At 41.3% G+C, this 22,170-nt stretch overlaps 1 protein-coding gene across 4 annotated transcripts in view; it reads left to right on the top strand.

Annotated features, from left to right (window-relative positions):
* UVRAG (UV radiation resistance associated) overlaps positions 1-22,170 on the top strand; it is a 109,178-nt gene that overhangs the window by 68,397 nt on the left and 18,611 nt on the right. For all 4 annotated transcript variants that reach the window (XM_086622300.1, XM_086622306.1, XM_086622322.1 and 1 more), the window contains one exon: positions 5,036-5,114. In XM_086622300.1, coding sequence (XP_086478426.1) covers positions 5,036-5,114 — 79 coding nt within the window. The remainder of the gene's footprint in view (positions 1-5,035; positions 5,115-22,170) is intronic.

The following is a 22,170-nucleotide window of genomic DNA, read 5'->3' as shown; positions in this document are numbered from 1 at the left end:
GGAAATGCTGGCAACCAGCCACCATTAGTTTTCCATATTGACTGGAAATATGTGTATTGAGTTTCTTTTTTTATTTTTTTTTTGGTAGAAAGACTTTTAAACCAGAGTAGACCTGATTTACTGTAGTGAGATTGTACTTATTCTTTTCAATTTCTTGAAGATGTGCGTGCTTGTTATGTGAGATGTGTGCTACTTGACTAAACATCGTGTTAGAAAAAAAATCGCATTAGACTAAAGACTGACTCCAAAGTAACAGATCCTTAAGAGTCCTGTTGATGGTACAGTTGGGTACCTGTAAGCTTGATACCCATCAGAAGGGTATTTCTTTAAATAAATGTTCAAATTGACTATTTTTTAAAAAACTTAGCATTCGTGAAGTGTTACAAGATCATTCCAGAACTCAAAATTTAATTTCATTGTTGATGGTAAAGTGCTGGTCCTGTAGTTTCAACTTGGAGAATAGGTGGACTTTCAGCCCTGTTTTTTAGATAAAAAAAAATCTAAAAGGCTGACTTCAGGTTACTTTTCCCCACCAGAGTAACTGGGAACAAAGCACCTAACCTTTGCCTTGCTTTTCCCTTTTCACAACTCCTTAGGGAGGGTTTCATGAGGCTTAATACCCTCGGAACTTTCACATGGAGTCCGCAGCGTAAAATAACACCAATGTTGACACTTCACTTAACCACACCTTTTAGCTGGGATTTCTTCCTTTTCCACCCCTGTTTGCCTGGGCAGTTTACAAGGAAATTAGAGATTCTTCCTCTTGGGTTTGCACTAATCTGTATTTAGCTGAGTGCATGCTTTGATTTGTGGATCTCACTTGAGTTTCTTACAAGTAGGTGTATTTGATTATGTAGATCAGCTGTGCTCTAAGCCTTGACCTGCCCATAGTTGCTTCCTTACTCATTGCCTATCAACGAAACCTCCTTATGTGTAAATAGACTGAAACTAAGTTGCCCAATTACTTAAAAAACCCAACCCAGTTCTTTGTTCCTAGAACTGCTCAGCAGTTAGTGGCATCCAGTTGTCTTAAACACAGGATTTCTGTGCTAAGAATAGGTTCTGATTTGAATATTAGGTGCCTTCCATGGAAGAGGAGAGTTTCTTGAGTAGCTGTTAATAATGCGCTCCCTTCCGACTTCCATGCCAGTTTTCCTTGGACCAGGTTTAAGCTGAAGAATTCTTTATCCAGCAGCTGACATCTGCTTAGGAAGTGTGGCAGTAATTAATAGGGGATAGGTTAAAATAAAGCAGTCGATGTTGACTTGTTGGAATGAAGATTGCAGGTAGAGATGAAATGCTTGTTCTTGGGAACCCCCCAAGGAGGAGAGATGGGGGAGAGGTAAGGTGGAGGCAGATCAGTTGACATCTTTAGTCTCAGCTCTGCTGAAATGAAATTAGCTAGAGATGATTAAAAGTGCCTTGTAACTGCTTCTGGGATTTTTTTTTTTTATTCTGTCACCTATGAGAGATGGCAATCAAAACCTCTTCTTGTGAGAATGGGAAAACTTGGGTCTTGAATATATTTGTGTTGGTGTAAGCTTGGTGTGTGCTTTGAGGCTGATATTGTTCTAGTTCACTGTGGAAGAAACTGTTCTGTCATTGTGGTGTCACGAGTAGAAGAACACAACTTTGTCCAAAGCAACATGCCATGAAAGGGGAGGTAAGCTCTGTGTCTAAAAATGTAACCCGTGTGTGTGTTTTGCAATTTATGATGAATTTGCCTCTGTTCCTTCATTGTGGTACAGCTGGGTAACACTGGTTGTCTGACTTGTATCCCAGTGAGTCCTATAAAATAGAACACATGACTCAAATAAATTAGTAAAAAAACTTTACATTTGTCACAGTCCCTCAGGATTAAATAAGCAAAACATAAAACTTCCAAAACAAACGTAAGCTTTTAAGATCGAGAATCCTCTTTGTGTTATCTTCGATCTTAAAGGCACGTTTTGACCATCTGGTTAAAATCAGCGTTGCGTGCAGTTTGGATAACTCTTACCCAGTGCTCTCCACTTTCTGAATTCGGAGTGGGGCTTGTTTAATTTCAGCATCTTTGGCACAATTGTCAGAGATCCTAAAGCTGCCTTTCCGCGAGCCTGCTGGCTCGTTATTCCCTTAATCACTATTAGTCCTCGTGCTTTTCCCCAGCACAGGCTCTTGTAATTGCTGACATGTCAAATGTTTTAAGTGAAGCAAGAATAGCCTTGAGGACAGTGGAAACACGAGGTGTAGAAACAACTCCAAATGGGGTTAACCTGTTACAACTTACTAAATGTGGGGTTTTTTCCTGCATCAAGTTAATGTTCCCTGAACTAAATATCTTCTTTGAGAGCCACTGTTAAAATTATTACTGCTGTATGCCAGCTGAGCAGTGTGCTCTTTATATAATAGAGTATCTATGGTAAGCTCAGGGTATATTAGGGCTGTGTTTTAAGAAGTCTACACATTATCAAAAAGTAATATTCCATAGTCATAAGAGAAATAGCAACATATTTTTACAAGGGCACACTTCGAACCTCACAGAGCAGAAGCTGTTTTGTTCATAATTACCACCTGCTGGCATGGTAAGTGTATGAATTCCTTACTGTGTGTAAGTGTACTACTCTGAGGAAGACCAGAACTCAATTTCTGAGTTCAATACTCAGAACAAGTTTCCTACTACTTGGTAACTTCTCTCAGATGATCTCTTCTGGTGATTACACAAGACACCTGTAACTTTTTCTTTTTTCTTCTTTCCACTGAACGTATCACACTCATTTCTTCGAATTTGTCATCTTAAAGTAAGTATCTGTGTTCTGCTTTACAGAAAGAGCTTAAGGATTATTTTTTCCCCCCAAACACGTCAGCAAGAATGGAAGCAAGGAAGGTACACGCTGGAGTAGAATGGGCAGGCAGATGCCGTTTTGCATTTTATTGAGTGCTTCATGATTATAAAAACACTAAACCAGTAATTTTCAAATGTATTTTTTGAGCAAGTATAACTAAAACCTTACACAGCAGACTTAACTTTTTGCAGCGTGCCAAAGGGAGAGATTTAGCTTACAGTCGTGCTTTTCTAAGGAGCAGGCAAGAACTTCACATAGGGAGCCAGCAGTTAAAGTTGCATTCAATTATGCTCAATGAAGCACTACTTAAAATGTCGTGGCTCCTCTCCCTTAGGTTTATTGCTTGCGAGCAGGCATAATGGGCAAGCAAGATAACACACAAAGGAGGAGACCTAAAAGTTGGTAATATTTTTCTCTGAGTCATAAATGTGCATACACAAAGGCATTTTTCAAGACTTTCATGTAAATGATTGTGTTACGAAAGCTGACACGACGATGTATGGAGTTTAGGGACTGTCAAGATTGATTAGTGGAAGTTAGAGGACAGAAATGTGAATATTAGCAAAGAAGCAGGCCCAACCTTGATAAACAGAAAAGCTTAATCTTTGCCACTTCAAAGAAACTGCATGTGGGAGATGGTAGCGAGCACTGTGCAACAGTTTTATCCACTTTTCTATACTGCCTGTATTGAAGAGCTCTGTCTAATGACAGAATGCATAATTCCTGCTTCTAGTGACCCAATGAAATACTATCTCCTAGTGAAACATGGCTTGTGTTCCTAATGGGGCTTTTATTGTCAAGCTTGAGTTGGTTTTATGCTGTTAATTGTAAAGGTATCCTTTAAATCTAAATCTTGCTCTATTTGGGTAGCGTAATCTTAGCTATGGAAATGAATTCCTTTTGATTTGTATTTTACACTTAGGATAATACGTCGTGGAATTTTTACAGCATGTGTTCATTTTGAAAGGTTTTATTTCCTTGCTTGGGGAACTAGTTGGATTTATAGATCTATTAAGCAAGGTGAGCTAGATATATACTATTCACGGTGATTTTTATATTCCTCAACTTGAAGTGACCTAGTGAGTATGGAAGTAGCATAAAACTTGAAGCTGACGTCTTAATATTTGATCTGCTGTGATCATGACCTGTTAACCTTGAGCTTTAATGGGGCTATATAATTCCCCTTAAAATTTGCAAATGTACTCTACTGTGGGGCTGATTGATGATAAAATACACTTTGCGTAATCGCCCCCCTCGAGCCTGTGTTGTTTCTAGTAGATAGTGATCTCCTATATTTGTTATCTTATATTTGAGAGGGACTTTGGTTTCTGATGTCATGTGGGGTTTGTGCAGATAATATGCTCAATGTCTTGGTTAGGAGCTGCAGGACATACGGTTCTTGCAAAGGCAAAAGCTCGTTGCACGGTGGAGAGTTCCCATAAACCTAAATTTTAGATTTTTACTAAGATTAAATCATTGGCCATGATGACCTCGTAGCCTCTGGCAGTAAGGAGGACTCAAAAGACACTCCTAAGAAATGCAGTGTATAAATATTAAAACTTTGAGAACTGCTTCACTTAAGCAAGGATTCTTAGAACGTATGCATAAAATTATATTCTTTAATGCAAACTGCCAAACAGTTTCAGTACTTTAGGGACTAAAGTTTTGGCTCTCTGATCTCGTGGAGCAGTTAAGACAGAAATAAACAGTGCTACTTACAGGCTATTTGCTACATCTAGGTGTTTAAAAATATGAAAATCACTATGAAATTGCTGCTCTTTCAATCACAAAATAACAATCAAAAGAGAACCCCTTTCTTAAAAGATTGTTTCTATTTGGAAATGAGCTAACAAATGGGAATGGCTGAATACAAAGGGATCACCTGGGATCTGGTATTGTGCTGTATGCTTCTTAAAACGTGCTTCGTTTGGTGAGAGGAATGTTGCAGCACTGAGAGAGTCCTAAAGCGCCTTTTAAAAACCTAAAATACTTCAGAAAATGTAATTCATTAGCTGAATTTTGACATCAGTTTTTTAAAGGCCAGTTGACTGAAGTTGCAGAGGATTCCTGAGTACATCCTCTCTGCAAGGGAGGCTTTTTAAACCTTTACTTTTTCAGGAAAGGAGGCTGTGGCTTTCTAAAGTTTGCTTAAGCATCTGAATAATTTCACCTTAAACGCTTTTTTCTTTTTTTTTTTTCTTTCCCATCAGATTTCCTTTATATCCAAAAGGAGGGGAGAAGCTTCAGTTTGAATATGGAGTTTATCTTCTCAACAAAAATATAGCACAGGTTGGTACATTGAGATTTTTAATGAACATCTACAATCTGCTTGGTGTCAATATGGGATGAGTGTGCCTCTGCTGTCTTGTGATGCTGATCTGCGTGGGGAACACCTGTGAACTAGTGGAGGCATCCTTCAAATCCTTGTCTTCACTTACCTTACTGCTTTGTGCTCCAGACTTTCTCTTGGGGTGCTTGGAGGAGGGCTCGCCAGCTAATAATGAATCTTTTCCTTTTCAAATCAGTACTGTGAGTCTGTACACGCTGTTTTGAAAATTGTAAATGTTTTCTGTTATTTTTGTTCTGTCATACTTGAAGATTCAAACGTGTTGTTCTCATTGCTGTGTCTTTAATTTTGCTGTATTTTTACTTCAGTGTTCTCCCCTTATAAGAAAACGCAACAAGCTGGAGAATCTCAAGTCTTGCCAATGCATGAGTTTATATATAAATAAAAAAAAAGTCCTCTAATCTTACTTACTTCCTTGCTTTTGTATATTTTAAATGTCATCCTTTACTTTGGCAAATGCATGAGAAAGTGTTTTAACTTTTACAACTTTACAGACTTTTATTTGAGATGGTACTAATACCTGCTGCTCCTGCAGCCTTCCAGTGCTTAAAGGGGGCCTACAGGAAAGCTGGAGAGGGACTTTTCACAAGGGCATGGAGTGACAGGACAAGGGGAAATGGATTTAAACTGAAAGAGGGGAGATTTAGATTAGAGAGAAGGAAGAAATTTTTCACTCTGAGGTTGGTGAGGCACTGGCACAGGTTGCCCAGAGAAGTTGTGGCTGCCCCATCCCTGGAAGTGTCCAAGGCCTGGTTAGATGAGGCTTTGAGCAACCTGGTGTAGTGGAGGGTTTCCCTGCCCATGGCAGGGGGGTTGGAACTAGATGATCTTTGAGGTCCCTTCCAACCCAAACCATTCTATGATTTAGATTGTTGCCTGTTCCTAGGGCAGAGTCAGTTGCATTCATGCCTTCCCTGGTAGATGTTCGTGTAACTTTCCATGAAAGAAAGCCTGTGATCTAAGTAGTCTCTTCCAGTGCTTGGCCATTAACGTCTTTTCTGTCATCTAATTGAAATCTGTCTTACTTCTTCTTATCTACATAATCACTTACAGTAATCTGTTCGTTTAATTCTCTACCTCTTTGCAAACTTTTATGCATGGAAACACAGCTTTTTCAACTGTTATCTCATGGGTCATGTCTCTTAATTTCCAAGCATGCTTATTGTCTCCTGTTCTCCATGTGAATCCACATCTTTCTTGAAGTGCAGTGCTCAAGGCTGGATACAGTGTGCAACTGGTGCCTTCAGAACACTGAGTAGGATGGGAGAAATGCCTAAAACATTGAATTTCATGATTTGGTGCAACCAGGAATCCCAAGTCTCCTCTGCACATCTACAGAATAGTCCATTGTGAATTTGTGCAGGCGACTCATTTAATTCGTGTTTTACGTGCTGTACCTCGAATGTATCCTTAAAGATGCACGTTTTTTTTTCTCAATCATGTTTCTGATTTGGTGATTTCACTCTAGAAGATGAGGAAAGGTAGGTTGAGAACTCAATCTCAGCTTTGTGCTCTCTGCATCTGAGCCTATTCTCTATCCAGCTCACCTAATTAAAATATTGAATCGAACTGGGGTAAAGCCTAGACCCAGGTGGAGCCCTGCTTCACTAGCACTTCCATTTACAGCGGTGAACCATTGTTGAACTGCACCCAAGGAGCACTTACTTGCTCTGTATTCATCCATACTTCATCAATATCCCATTTCCCCAGCATGCTTGCAAGCGTATTGCACCATAAAGTGCCAAGAGATTTATTTAAATTCCAACAGAAATAGGACATTTCAGTTTCTAACCTGTTTGTAAGGCTTGAAATTAGATTCGTCTGAAAGCTTTATTCTTGAAAAATCTGATCTTTTTATGTTCAGTTTGTAGTTGTTTGGTTTGTTTTTTCAGTTCTCTCTTCCACCACTTTTTTCCCCATTCCCTACCCTGAATTGAAGTAAAGCTTCTGGGTCTTTGTGCGTTGTTTGTTTTTTGTTTTTTTTTTTTTTAATCTGGGATTGCATTTACCATTTTCCAGACTTCTGGTATCTTGCCCGTGCGTAGTGTATTTTGGAAGATAACCTCCAATGGCTCTGAAATTACTTAAAGGCTAAAATATCTTAAGATGAAGTTAATCAAGTCCTGCTAATCTTGGAAATTCACTTAACCAAGTTGTTAATGTAACTTAGACTGTGACTCTTTGTTGCTGGTATTAATAATGGCAGCCAGCTGTTCACACTTGACTTCCATAAGGAAGACTAGTGAGAAAAAGGGATTAAATACTCTTTCCTTCAAAGGCTTTGATAGCTTTCTTTCTCCATTAGTATCAAATCAATCCTTTCCTTAATCTCTGCTTATGTAAATACATTAGTTCATTCTGTAACTTGTGAGTCGTGATGCTGCTTGCTTTGCTTCTCAGCCTTTCGTGGTTTTCTTCCTATTCTGGAGTTTGTCATTCAGTTACGTGATCGAAGCGCCCCGTGCTTCTCTTGACTGAGATTATGAACTCTTCATTGAGCCCAAACTGGTGGTCTTCCCAGTTCTTGTAGTCTGGGTTAGCTGGTGCTTGTCTGTAGTATGTTTTTTTTGTCATACAACTATCACCACTTGACTTGTTTTCCTGTTTTTCCCTTTGACTTGTCATCTCTGAATTGTTACCACTGTTGGACCTACTCAAATATCTCCTTCCCATTTTGTTCTCGCCCCGTTTCTAAAGGACTATGAACACTTGAGCACACGGTCGCTCCCCCGTGTTACCTTCCAAGTCCTCACACTTGGTTTCTGAAATCACTGGCATGTTTTTAAACTCATAAAAGTAAATGAAGACTTTAAGTACGTATTTGTATTAAAAAGTTTCCAAATTTACATGGGGTCACTGGTGCTGGTACAAGCTGAAGTAGTCGGTGGCCAAACTTTGAAGTGGTTTGTACCACACCAGTGGTTCACATGTTAATGCTTGAGATTGTATGCTGTTGAATATAAAAACATAATAAAAGTAAATTGAAATTTTTTGGGGGGGCTTCTACTAACTTAATCAGGAAAGTGTTACTGAAGTCTATATAAACTCTTGTAGTCACCGTTGTTTTGATATCCTCGGTCAAATATTGCAGCTTTTTTTAGTTCTGCCAAGGGGAAACTCCGTTGTGGAAGCAGAACAGGTAGATAACGTGCAGAAATACATCACAAAACTGTACTTGGGGCCTGACTGGTTCCAAAACCTGAGATTCTTTGAATACTTTGTGTGTACCTTTTCAGAGGCTGGAACTGTCAGATTTAAGTAGCTTTTAGAAGATCTTAAGGCTGCTCCGAGAGAAGCTTCCAGATATGCTTACTTCATGTGACTGTGTGAAAATAATTAAGTTTGGGTGGAGAATGAGCAGCTGCCTCTTTCTTGTCTCTACACCATCACAACCTGGGAGGGAATCCTTTTAAGGCTCAAAGGTGTTGGCCTTAATTCAGAGACTCAGTCCTGCAAATTATTCTGTCATGAGTAAACGTGGATCACTTGCTTAATTCCCTGTGGGTGCTGTGGGAAGACTGGAGGTGCCTGGGAGGAACTTTGCTGACTCTACTGGAGCATTAAGAGAAGAGCTTCGGTCTCCATCACTTGAATCATTCATGCAAGTCTTGATGGCTGTGGGTGAGAAACAAAGAGCCCAGAAATACTTGTATCAACTTAAAGAAATACTTGAAAGGATTTGTATAAGCTTCCCTGGTTTCACAGATTTTTTTTTTTTTTTTTTTTTTCTTTTCACAATTGCCTGGAGTTCTGGTGGCAAGGAGAAACGTGAGTGGGGAAGAGTGAGACTGGGTTGATATTAAGTAAAATTACTGAAATCAAAACTCTTCTAGAGATAAAATGGTACTGTTTTGTAAAACAGCAGGATAATAACAATGAAAACCACATCTTGCACTCAGGAGAATTCAGCTGGAATTAGAAGCAGCTCAGTGCTAGCTTGGTAGAGCATTTATTTGGAGAAACTTGCTTTGCTGTTACATTCCGAAGTCAAAACAATGTGTGTTAATTCCAAGAGTTCATAATAACTTCCATCTGTACGTGAGCACAAATTGTTTCAATCCTCATATTTTCTGTTTGTAAAATTGAATCCCTTACGAAGTTCACAGAGTAGCTTTTTCTGTTGGATGATATTAGGTAAGACCATAAATTTGCAGTTAAGATTTCAGCTCTTTGACTCTAACGCACATACAAATGTGTGATTTTTTTTTTTCAAAGGGAAATTAGTGACTTGTCTAATAATATTAAAAAAAAACCCCATACATTGTCGTTCCAGAGCATTTCTGTACAAAGAAAGAAGCTTTATTGCTGCTTTGCCTTCTCTTTCCTTTGTTCCCAGAGCCTTGATTGCTTGGGCCTGACTTCACTGTAGGTTCTTCGTTACATATGAAGAGATGATCTTATTTTAGTGACCATCCTTCTAAGTGAGTCCTTAGTGAGCACGCACAGAGTCACTGCTGGAGAATACCTGGTCCGAAGTTGTAGACAAGATGATATTACCTGGTTTCTTTCCTGTGTTGGTCATTATTTCTAACCCATGTGTGTATATGTATATGATGTGTAGCCACTGAAGAGAACATGACCACCTTGTTCATGAAACTTCCAATTCCTTTAGGTATTCAAGAGGTTGTCTCCTGCATGATACTTGACAGGCACTATTCCTTGTCCAGTTGCAGGGTTGCTTGGAGAGGAAATAATTGTGTTCTAGCTGTAGAGCTAGTTTCTTCTGGTCCTGGTCAGAGAGGGATTTACTGCAGCTGTTTTCTCGCACGAGACAATCAACTTATCATTTGATACTCAGAGTTGCAAATGATTTGGTATTTCAGTCAGCCACTGAAGGGGGTGGAAGTTAATTTGTCTCTTGATCTTCACAGGCCAGAACTACGATCACTACAAAACCCCTTTTTAGTCTTGTTGCTGCTGTGACCTTGGTCAGTACCTCCATCTGGCGTTAGTGGACGTGGCCTCAGAAGTGGTGGTGTTCTGTCCTTGTCTAAATTTCTGGCTCTCGAAAGGAGACTTGCAAAACCAGTTATCAATTAATTTGGACTGTTCTACAACTCTTTGATTTCCTAGAGCCAAGCTAAGGAGTGGATATACCTGGTCTTACCCTAGTTCCTCACTGCTGTTTGGCAGGGAGGCTTTGCAGTTGGTGGCAGTCAGAGTGTACCTTCCCAGGCATCGCTTCCAGGTTTTGTTAAATCTGTTTGGTTTGCTGTACTGCATGAGTTAAGGTGGGTTTTTTTCTGTTCAAGCTGAATGCATACTGATGATCGCCTCACAAGGCAAGGCTTCTCTTCTGATCCAGCCTTGATTTGTTTTGTCAGACAACTATTGATGTTAGACTGGTACTCCTATTCACGTTGGCATGATTTGCTCAGCCTTGGCCAAAGAATGCTTCTGCTTTCATCTGACAGTCATTAGCAACAGATGAACTTTGCTGTTTGACACGAAAAAAAAAAAAAATCACTCAAACCATCTTTTGTCAGCTCCCCCCAAGGATGTTTGTTTTCACGTCAATGCAGTGCAGATCCAAGCAAGTAACTTGGGTCTGGCTCTCCTTTCGTGTGTCCGCATGGTGGCAGGCAACATTCACGTGCTTTATGGAACCTGCTGGAGATGTTGATCAGCCAGTGCTACTCTCGTGGGAATGGGGCTTTTCCGTTCAGTTGCTTGTCTAATGCACGAAGTAAGTAACATTCACAGCAGGGCAGGAGAAAAGCAAAATACTTCTTGACATAGATGAGTTGCAGCCAAACTGGTATCTTTCTAGTAGCTGCATGGAATAATAGTTGAATGCATATGGACTAGTGCTGTATGTAAGAAACTGAACTGAGATTCAGCTCTTAAATGTGAAATGAGGCAAGATGTCCAGCTCCTGGCTCTGTTGGACTATCTAACATGTGAGAAAATCAACTTTCTAAGAGAAACTTTAAAACTTTTCCATGGGAAGTGGAATGGCAGAAATGTTAGGGCTAGAAATTTGTTTTGGCAATAAACACTACGGAGCAGCAGTGTCTTTAAGAGTTCTGTGAGTATGGGTGTAGATGCAGTGGTTATGACCTTTGGAGCGTAGGATACTGTGACTTGCACACTGCATCTTTTATGAGGCCCCTAAACTGAGATCATAAAACGCACGGTTCAGAAAGAATGCACTGTCTGAATTTGTGGCCAACTTAACTGCACAGGGAAAAGTGTTCTTGAAAGAGCACAGGTTGAAGCCAGAGCCGAGTCCTCATCTCGTGAAGTGCCAAGCATTTATTTTAATGTTAAGAGGAAGGGACTGCACCTGAAAAACCACAAAGTACCTTCTCCAGCTGCGTAGAGCCAAAAGCTTTTAGGAGAGGTTTCATTCCTGAAAGCCTCCTGGGGTAGCAATGGGCTGATACCTAGCCAGATCGTTTAGAATTGGGGAATTTACGTATGTTTTTTGCAAACTTGTTGGAAGGCTTTCTTTTTTTCCTTTCCTATCGCCCATGCCAAGACAAAATAGGTTGAAATGAGACTGGATTAGCTGTAACAAGTCACCCTTTCATTCCGATGAAAGCCTGCCTATCCTTGTCCGTAGGCAATCCGTACTGGTCAGCAAAGGCTGATGTTAACTTACTCTGTGGAGGAGGAGATCTTGGCTCTCCGACCTGTGCTGATCACCACACCTGCAGCTCGAGCCCAGCCTGTGCTTCTTGCTCTGGTTGCAAACGGTACGGAGCAGACGAGGTGGGGGTGAACAGCGTGGTTGGATGGAATAGGAGAGGTGGCACCACCGGTGGGCTGTCCCTACAGCCACTTCTCCAAAAGAATTTTGGGGAGCACCCCCCACGAGCATGCACTGTGCGTTACATCACTTGTGTACTACGGAGCTGTCGTTGTCTCTGTGTGTTAACTTTTCAGCCTGCTAAGTTGTTTTTTTTTTAAAAAAAATGAATATATGTTTAAAATAGAACCAAAATTTAGTAATCAAAAGGCAAATGGATTCCTGATATAGTTGAGCTGACATAAACGTGTGATTTGCCAAGTTAAACTGCTTTGTAGTATATATAAGCACTGCATTTTGAAATTGAAAGAGATAGGAAAGTGGGAAGTCTGTTATCAAGCCATGGCACAATGTGTTAGCGTAGGAAAAAGATGTAGAGTATAATTTTTCCTAAATAGTAGGGTGTGTGCTCTGGAGACAAAGCTTGACTTTCAGATATAAAGTGTTAACACCTGTGGAATTCATGGACCTCATTTGTGAGCCTGTCTTCCTTCAGAGGCCTTCTCACCTTCTGCCATGTTACCATCTCTTGAAGGGGAAAAAAAAAATCTTGCTAAAATGCATATTGTTTCCTGAATCCTCGCTTGCTTTAACGCATAAAAATTACTCTGATCTGTCATTAGCAGCAAGTGACAACCTGTGACTTTTTTTTTTTTGCTTAACTTCTGTTATTTTCACCTTTCCGTCCACCCACTTCCTTTGTTCTTCTGTTGTATAGTTTAAAATTTATGTTTTGCTCTCCATGGGGCAGGGTTTGTCTCCTACTTCGATGCCTGAGATTTGGCACATCAGGGCACAAACCTTGTTTGGAAAGTTTTGGGTATGACAGCAGCGTAATCATCCATAAACACCTTTCAGGCTTATTATATACTGTCGTTCGTGTTGAGAGCAAGTTGTTCTCCAACAAAAGAAATAAAAGTCTGATATGTATTGACTGATTTACATTTTGATCAGTTCAGAATGCTTGGAAATCCAGAGCTTTAAAGTATTTTGTTTTTCAAGGGACTGGAAATACTAAAGGGGCTGTTGTGTCTTTCTTTGCTGGCCTTGTGTGTAGTTCATGTGAATATTTCTTAAGTTAACATTGTGTAAATAGAAAAAACAAGCTCTGACTCAATTTAGCAAATAAAAGTTGTTTTCAGGGAGGCCGTTGCTGAACAGACCATGATTTAATGCTCCCTGACCAGCTTTTAAGTTTGAAATATCTTCCATTGTACGAGAAAAGATTTCCAGTACTGCTGTGTCTTAGTGCCATTTGGTGTTCCCTGAACGACATTGTTATCCTTATAGGAAACAAGTCTTACACAGGTTAAGCTATTGGTTCTATACCCCTGGAATGAGAGATTTTTCCCATTTGATTCCAAATCTGATCTTTTTTAGAAGTCAGTGTCCTTTGCCCACTAAAAGTAGCTTAATGGATACCCGGAAAGCAATTCAGCTTAGGTGAAACCTGGGGCTGGGAGCTGACAGTCCTCAAATTCTTCCTACGTTTAGGCTCTGTGGCTTGAGTCAAATCACTTACCCTTTGAGTAAGGCTTTCTCAAAGCCAAGAGCCTTTTCACTTGAAGGAGCAGGCTTCACAAATCTGGATGAATGCTTTAGAAAACCAGTCAAAAGCATTTTGAAACAACAGCTTTCCCAACATAGCATAAAAGGTTCTACATAAAAGGTTTACAGGTTGCCCAGAGGAGTTGTGGCCACCCCATCCCTGGAGGTGTTCAAGGCCAGGTTGGATGAGGCTTTGGGCAACCTGGTGTAGTGGAAGGTGTCCCTGCCCATGGCAGGGGGGTTGGAACTGGATGATCTTTGAGGTCCCTTCCAACCCAAATCATTCTCTGATTTTATAAGAACAAATAGCTGAAAGACTTTGTATTTGCAATACCTAATGGAGTGCACTGTTCGTGCATGCTGAAATGATTCTGCAGCTTCCTTTCCTGCAGCATCTCAAGGTATAAATTCAAGCTAGACTCATGCCAAATGAGAAAATTGCCTGGTTTTGGAGGGGATTTATCAGAATATGAAGGTAATGAATAAACGTGGGAGTGAGTAGGACCGTATGCAAATTTCCAAAAGCTTATTTGGAAACTCTGTTATATTGCTCTGAACTGTCATTGAGCGGTCACAGAATCACAAAACAGTTTGGATTGGAAGGGGCCTTTTAAAGGTCATCTAGTCTAACCTGCCTGCCATGGTCAAAGACATCTTCAACTAGACCAGGTTGCTCAGAGCCATGTCCAACCTGGCCTTGAATGTTTCCAGGGATGGAGCATCTACCACCTCTGGGGGCAACCTGTGCCAGTGTTTCACCACCCTCATCGTAAAAAATTTCTTCCTTTAATCCAGTCTGAAGCCTCATCACTAGCAGAGAGAAGTTGAGAGGCTTTTGTGTGGATGTCCATCTGCCACCTGAGCTGATGGGATATGCAGCCTGGCTGCTGAGTTTGGGATCTGTGCAATATTCACTCTGATTTCCAGCCAGGACAAAGTGAGTGAGTTCAGTGTACCTACTTGTGCGCTGCTGAGACTTTTACCTTTTTGTGGGTAAAAAGCAAGTTTCAGATGTTCTCGTGGAGTGCAAAATTACACTTGGGAAGCTAAGTACATAAAGCAAACATCACTTTTGTTAGGTACAAAATGTTACTGGTCTTTCTCCTTCTGCCTTTTGCACATCCGACCTTTTGTTCCGTGCCTGATGTCATGATTTTTAATACAAAAGCTCAGGATGAATGAGGTCATAGGAAGTAAGTGTGCCCGTGTCTTATAATCCAATAAACATCGCTTTGTGACACCGAGGCGTTTCAAGAAGTTCTGACCTGACCCTGGCAAGGTTATGCTGTGTAGTTTCATCTCATCAAGCTATAACGCAGCGAGACTACAGCCGAACAGTAAACATGGGTTTAGTTACTCGAGTGCTTCGCTGGGGAAGCTTTTTCTGAGGCCAGTAACTGCTCTATCTTCTAAATTGCCTTTTTTTAACGTTCTTTGTGTAAAACGGTCGTGGTATGTGAGAGGCACCTTTATGGGCAAGGGGGCCTCTGTGTGTTATTTTTATAACGAGCCCACTAACCGCCAAATTTTACAGGAATGCTTTACTTCTGTAAGTGGCTGTTTCCCCCAGCTCGTCTTTGCTGATGGTTTCCCGTATCCTTCCTGGGACACCAGGCTCCAACCACGAAGGTTAACGCTTGGGACCTCTCTGGAGGGGTATTGTGTTTACTCTCAGGAAGGGCTTCACAAATACAAGCGAGAGAGTCCTGGAGGAAACGTGGCTTTTGGCTCATCTAAATGTTTAGTTCTACAGTGTGTTCTGCATGTACTCAAACACGTACTCCTATTTCCTTATTTTCTTGTGGTCTATCTCCAGTAAACACTATTGCCGTGAAACCCAAATCCAGTATTAAATACTGCCTATTATCACATTTCAGTTTTAGAAATTAGAAGAAAACGACTTCATAAATGTTTGGCAGGATATTACAAGTTGCTGTGCGTTAGCATCTAGGCTGCTGCTGTGTTTGAGTCATGCTCAGATTTCGTATTTTGGTGGATGTGAGGGAAAGAAGCAGCTTAGTATAATTCTAAGGCGAATCAAAGAAGGTAGAATGGAATTTGAGCTGTTATCAGATGAGAACATAGTTTCCCTGCTCACTGCTGAATCACTCCTGTACTTAGATTTCATGCATGAATTTCCCCTGCCTTTCAGGTGGAAGAAGCAAATTAAAATTCTTCAGGCTGAGATGAGAAGAAAGGAGACAGGCTGTTCTTGGGTTAGCAAGAACCAGTGGGTGAGGAGAAAGTTACCATCAGAGGGTGGTGAGGCACTGGCACAGGTTGCCCAGAGAAGTTGTAGATGCCCCATCCCTGGAAGTGTTCAAGGCCAGGTTGGATGGGGCTTTGAGCAACCTGGTGTAGTGGAAGGTGTCCCTGCCCATGGCAGGGGGTTGGAACTAGATGATCTTTGAGGTCCCTTCCAACCCAAACCATTCTGTGATGCAGTTTGTGAGAATTTAATCAGTTAGAGCTCCAGACTAACCTAATGTGTGCAGACGCTTAGAAAACATTCATCTCTATGTTATGGCTAAGTGTGGTGTTGACTGTCTTGGATCAGTGGCTTTGCAGCATCTCAACTGTTAGATATCACCGTTACAGACTGAAGTAAGAGAAGAGGAAAGTATCTTATGGATAACAGCTTCTGCCTGGTAAACGGAGGGAGATCAGGCTGGTTTAGATTAAGCATGTTTTAAAAATAACAGTGTGATTGTAAGCTGCCTTTGAAAGGACATCATAAAACGGAGCTGTTCTCTCCTGTTACTGCTTTGATTGCTGTTTGTGTGCCTTATTTGTTGTTGCTAAATCAAAATTGGGATGGGAGTCCTTTAAGATGGTTTAATGAAGGTGTTTTTTAAGCACGCTGGGTCAGCTTGGGGAACTTTAAAGCGTGTGCCCAATGGATTAATGAAGGGCATGGGTCTCCAAGGATGTGGATGTAACTTGTTTTCCTTGTTAGTTTAGTACTCTTAGAAGAATTGCCAAGTAAATATCTGCTTTTCAGAGGTCCACCTTGAGAATCCACTTGGGAGAGCGAGGCAGATGTTGACATATCAAGATACAAGTCAGCATTTCCATGAAAATAGCTGTGTATTTGAGCTGTTTCCTCTTGTTTGGATGAGGGCTGTCACTACTGTGGCTGTCCTCCATGTGCTCCTTCTGAAAGCAAGATTGAGGACTTGAAGACTTGTTATAATGCTACGTTGCTTTTTCCTCTCCTACTTCCCCCAAGAAGCTTAAAGAGGCAAAAAAAACCCCAAAATCTTTGATTAGATTTACTTCCAAGCTGTGATAGATATATACTGACAGTCTTTTAAATATGAAAATGAATTTTAAATGTTTAGTTTTGTGATACACTATCTAAAGAGCTAATTGATACCACCACGAGTTTCACTAGTGTTGCAGCTTAAGGGTTTTTCAGTAAACCCTCGTAGCTGTTCAGAGCTAGAACAACCAGCTAGCTTTCATAAAACAAAGGCAAGCAACATGTTAAGAGTGCAAATAATCTAAAATTTTATGGTTTCCCCCAAAAGATATAAACACACACAACTGTTTATATAGCAGCAGGCATTATTTCACTGATCCCCCAAGGCTGTTTATATAGCAACGGGCATTATAACAACACTTTCTGTTTTCATTGTTGCAGTGCTTAGTCATCTGAATCCCAGCCAGTGCTCCTTCATACTCTGAAAAGTCATCCAGGATCTTGTAAAACAATTAACTATGTCATTTTATTAAGACTCACATCCTAGATTTCTGTCCCAGCATTTGACATCCTCTGAAAACCTTATGTAAATGCTTGGCTTCTGACCAGTACTGCGAACTTGATTGAAAGAACACTTTTGCTTCTATTTTTGTTTGTGGGTTTTCACATTTGTGGAGCAGATGTGCTTTTAAATGCTCGATGCTATCAAGAAAAACGCCTTGTTGAACTGCAAATAATTCAAAATTGCTCTTGACTGCCTTAACAGTGCATGAGCTTGCACAGTGGTGTAGTAGTGGGGTGGGTCCACCTCTTGTATAGACACAGATGGTGCTACAACATCGAGGACCTGCAGGAGAGACTAAGGGAAGTGCAAAAATGCTGGAGAACTCAGCGAATATTATGCATAACGTGTACTGAAGTGGCTGGTATTTTGAACTTTATTGCCATAGTCTGAGCTGTAAGACTCTTTCCATGTGTCTTAGAACAAGATGGATATGGCTGGGGAAACAATACGGTAAATGATGAACAGATGAGTTCACAATTCTGAGCTCCCAGAAAAGGATATTCCAGGGCAGGTACTCCGTGGTTTCTAGCTGGAAGTAAATGTATATGCTTGTATACCAGTAGTCATTAAGTACTGTTACAGGAATTAGTGTAGGAAATGGGCTATTCTTTGCATGTAAATGCAGGATATCGTTATTTTTCTTAAGAGGCAGCCCCTTAGCACCAAAAGCCCTAATTTTCATCTTGGGTGCAATCTGATATTACCCAGAAATAGTTTTTTTAATTATTTTCAGTTTATTTGAAAAACTTTAATAGTTTTAGTACTTTAAAATAGTTCTAGTACTTCCCTCTGGAGGGAAGGGATGCCATCCAGAGGGACCTTGACAGGCTGGAGAGGGGGGCCTGTGAGAACCTCATGAAGTTCAACAAGGCCAAATGCAAGGTCCTGCACGTGGGTCGGGGCAATCTCAAGCACATGTACAGGCTGGGCGGAGAATGGATGGAGAGCAGCCCTGAGGAAAAGGGCTTTGGGGTGTTGGGTGATGAGAAGCTCACCATGAGCCGGCACCGTGCGCTGGCAGCCCAGAAAGCCACCCGTGTCCTGGGCTGCATCCAAAGCAGCGTGGGCAGCAGGGCGAGGGAGAGGATTCTGCCCCTCTGCTCTGCTCTCCTGAGAGCCCCCCTGCAGTGCTGCCTTCAGCTCTGGGGTCCCCAACAGAAGAAGGACACGGAGCTGTTGGAGCGGGTCCAGAGGAGGCCATGGAGATGATGCGAGGGCTGGAGCACCTCTGCTCTGGAGACAGGCTGAGAGTTGGGGATATTCAGCCTGGAGAAGAGAAGGCTCCGGGGTGATCTTCTAGCAGCCTTCCAGTACCTAAAGGGGCTACAGGAAAGCTGGAGAGGGGCTTTGGACAAGGGCGTGTAGTGACAGGACACGGGGCAATGGCTTTAAACTGAAAGAGGGGAGATTTACGTTCAGACATTCATAGAATCATAGAATCGTTAGGGCTGGAAGGGACCTTCAAAGGTCATCTAGTCCAACCCCCCTGCAAGGAACAGGGATATCTCCAACTAGATCAGGTTGCTCAGGGCCTCGTCCAACCTGGCCTTGAACGTCTCCAGGGATGGAGCATCCACCACCTCTCTGGGCAACCTCTAGATTTATAGATTCATAGATTCATAGATTTCTAGGTTGGAAAAGACCTTAGAGATCATCGAGTCCAACCATCCCTAATCCCCATTAAACCATATCCTCAAGTAGCTCATCCACCCTATTCTTAAACACATCCAGGGATGGGGACTCAACCACCTCCCTGGGCAGCCTATTCCAGTGGCTGACAACCCTTTCAGAGAAGAAATACTTCCTAACATCCAACCTGAATCTCCCCTGACTAAGCTTATGCCCATTTCCTCTTGTTCAGTCACCCGTCACTAATGTAAAGAGCCCTTCCCCTACCTCCCCACCATCTTTTCTCAAGTATTTATAGGCTGTAATCAGGTCTCCCCTCAGCCTCCTCTTCTCCAGGCTAAACAGCCCCAACTCCCTCAGCCGCTCCTCATAAGTTTTATTTTCCAGCCCCTTGACCAGTTTGGTCGCCCTTCTTTGGACTCGCTCCAGGAGCTCAATATCTCTCTTAAAGCGAGGGGCCCGAAACTGGACACAGTATTCCAGGTGCGGCCTCACCAGTGCCGAGTACAGGGGCAGGATCACTTCCCTGCTCCTGCTGGTCACACTATTCTTGATACACACCAGTATCCCATTGGCCTTTTTGGCCACCTGGGCACACTGCTGGCTCATATCAAGCCGGTAGTCAACCAAGACCCCCAGGTCCTTCTCCGCCAGGCAGCTCTCCAGCCACTCCTCCCCGAGCCTATAGCGATGCTTGGGGTTTTTATACCCCAAGTGAAGGACTCTGCACTTGGCCTTATTAAAGCTCGTGCCATTGGCCTCAGCCCAACGATCCAGTCTGTTCAAATCCCTCTGAAGGGCCTCCCTACCCTCGAGCAGATCGACACAGCCTCCCAGCTTGGTGTCGTCCGCAAATTTACTGAGGGTACATTCAATCCCCTCATCCAGGTCATTGATAAAGATGTTAAACAGAACTGGACCCAGCACTGAGCCCTGGGGAACCCCACTGGTGACCGGCCTCCAGCCGGATTTAGCCCCATTTACCACCACTCTTTGGGCCCGGCCGTCCAGCCAGTTTTTAAAAAATATTTAGATTGGATCTAAGGAAGAAGTTTTTCACTCTGAGGGTGGTGAGGCACTGGAACAGGTTGCCCAGAGAAGCTGTGGCTTCCCCATCCCTGGAAGTGTTAAAGGCCAGGTTGGATGAGGCTTTGGGCAACCTGGTGTAGTGGAGGGTGTCCCTGCCCATGGCAGGGGGGTTGGAACTTAGATGATCTTTGAGGTCCCTTCCAACCCAAACCATTCTGTGATTGTACTTCTTATCTCACGGACTTTATAGGAGAGTAGCTGAACCTTTGCAGGTTTGTATTATAATTAGTTAAGAAATGAGGCAGCTACACTTGTCATGATTTGATGAATGAATGTTTTATTGTGGAATTGTTACCTTTAGGAAGGGGGTAAGCTTTTATGTTATCTGACCTGATTTCAATTAAGTATAAGAGGACTGACAACTTCCTTCCAGCAGAAGTTCAAACTGTTGCACGGAAGGAAATAAAGGTAGAAACTGGAGCAACTGAGTTGGTTGGGTATTTTTTTTTTTTCCAAAAGAGTCTAAATCAATCACACCCAGCTTGGTACAAGTTAATTTTAATTTGTTTGTCATTCCTCACCTACAGCTAATGCTGTGGTTGTGTTAGCCGGAACGAATTTCTTAGTCTTTGATGGAAATGAAATGTTTAAACTCTTTATTAGGAAGCTAATACAAGTTTTAAGAATAGACCTGCCTTCCACTCTGAGAACCGTTGTTTTAAATGCAGCATATTTCAACATTTATTGTTTTCTGTGATGTTGCAATAAATAGCAAGTATATTATAAAATACCCACTAGTATAATGGACTGGTCTTCTATAGAGGTAGATTTGGCCTTAATATAAATTTAAATCTCCTCTTTCTTCAGAATCTTCTGTACAGATACTTCCTGAAACTGTTTTAGAACAACCCAAAACTCAGATTTTACAAAAGCAGCCTAGGCAGTTACCTACTGACAGTTATAAATACTGCCTACTCTCTTTCCAAAGTCTTTTCATAATGCTGAAATTCTTAATTTTATCACACTGGATTTGCAGTGTCAGAGGTTTGGGGTACAGTTTTCTGAGTTAGGAATCAAACTGGATAAATCTAGAGCTGTTTCCTCAAAAAGTCTTGTAGAAACATGAGTATGTACTTAAATTTCATTCGACTAACTATTCTTTACATCTCTAAATAAATAACTTGGAATTATATCCATTAACACAGAAGCCAAAGTAACAAAGGACAGTAAAATGTTGCAACTTGCTCTGTTTCAGATGAATAAAAGGAATTAATCTGTGTAATTGAAAGAAATTACAAAAGTGAGATTTTTTTTTTTTTTTTCCTGAAGGAACAATCCTATTTTTAAATAAAATGCTGCTTTTGCAGGTGATACTTGGTTCCTTTGGCAACTTAGTGTGAGGTGGGTGGAGATGGGTGATGTTTGATACCAACAATTGATGGGTTTTGATGCCTTTTATTGGATGGGGTGGAGTAAATCTCCCTGCATGTGTGATGTTGGCTGTTATAAAACGTTAAACTTCAAGAAATGTATATGACAAATTCTTTACGCTTTGGGGAAAAAAAACCCCAATCTTTACTAATGATGCAGCATTGTCAGAGGTAAAAGTAGGAGGAAGAAGAGTTCTGCTCTCAAGTGAAAAGAGAAATCTCTTTTTTTTTTTTTTTTTCAATTGCCTCCATGCTCCCGTTTGCTGTGTGCTGTACGTAGAATGGGTTCTATCACTCAGTAGAGATAGAGATTTATTTTTTGGGGGTATGTCAGACTACTGCAGACCACTGCAAAGCAGGAGATAACCTCGTTGCATTAATGGGGAGGTAATTTTGGAACCAGTTACCTGACGAGTAACTCATGGCTCTGATGCTTCAACTGTTTTGGTTTTTTGTTGTTTTTTTTTTTTTTTTTTTCCTGTCACTAGAAGGCAGATGAGTTTTTTCAGCAGTTTTGTAAATACAGCAGCAGCAACTTGTATTCATACAGACACATAAGGCAAATAGAATGCTGTTTATAAAGTGAAATTTGTTTTTTTTTCTAGAGGTTTCACAAAACTTACATCCTAACTTTACTTACTGTGCATCTCTGCTAAAACACGTTTAGATTGCAAATAGCAGAAACGGAGGTTTTGCTCATGTTTTGATACCACAGTCCCTCTGATCTTGGCTGTTGGAAACAGAGATCCCTTAATCCAATTCTTTTCATGCTCTGAAACCTTAGAATTTCAGGATGACTGTAAAAAGGAGTAGTCTACGAACATTTCATTGTAGGAGGAGGAAC

The sequence above is a fragment of the Tauraco erythrolophus genome, chromosome 1 (genome assembly GCF_009769465.1).
Source record: "Tauraco erythrolophus isolate bTauEry1 chromosome 1, bTauEry1.pri, whole genome shotgun sequence".
Classification (NCBI taxonomy): Eukaryota; Metazoa; Chordata; class Aves; order Musophagiformes; family Musophagidae; genus Tauraco; species Tauraco erythrolophus.
The sequence above is the reverse complement of the archived record's forward strand: the minus strand, read 5'-3'. Positions and strand labels throughout refer to the sequence as shown.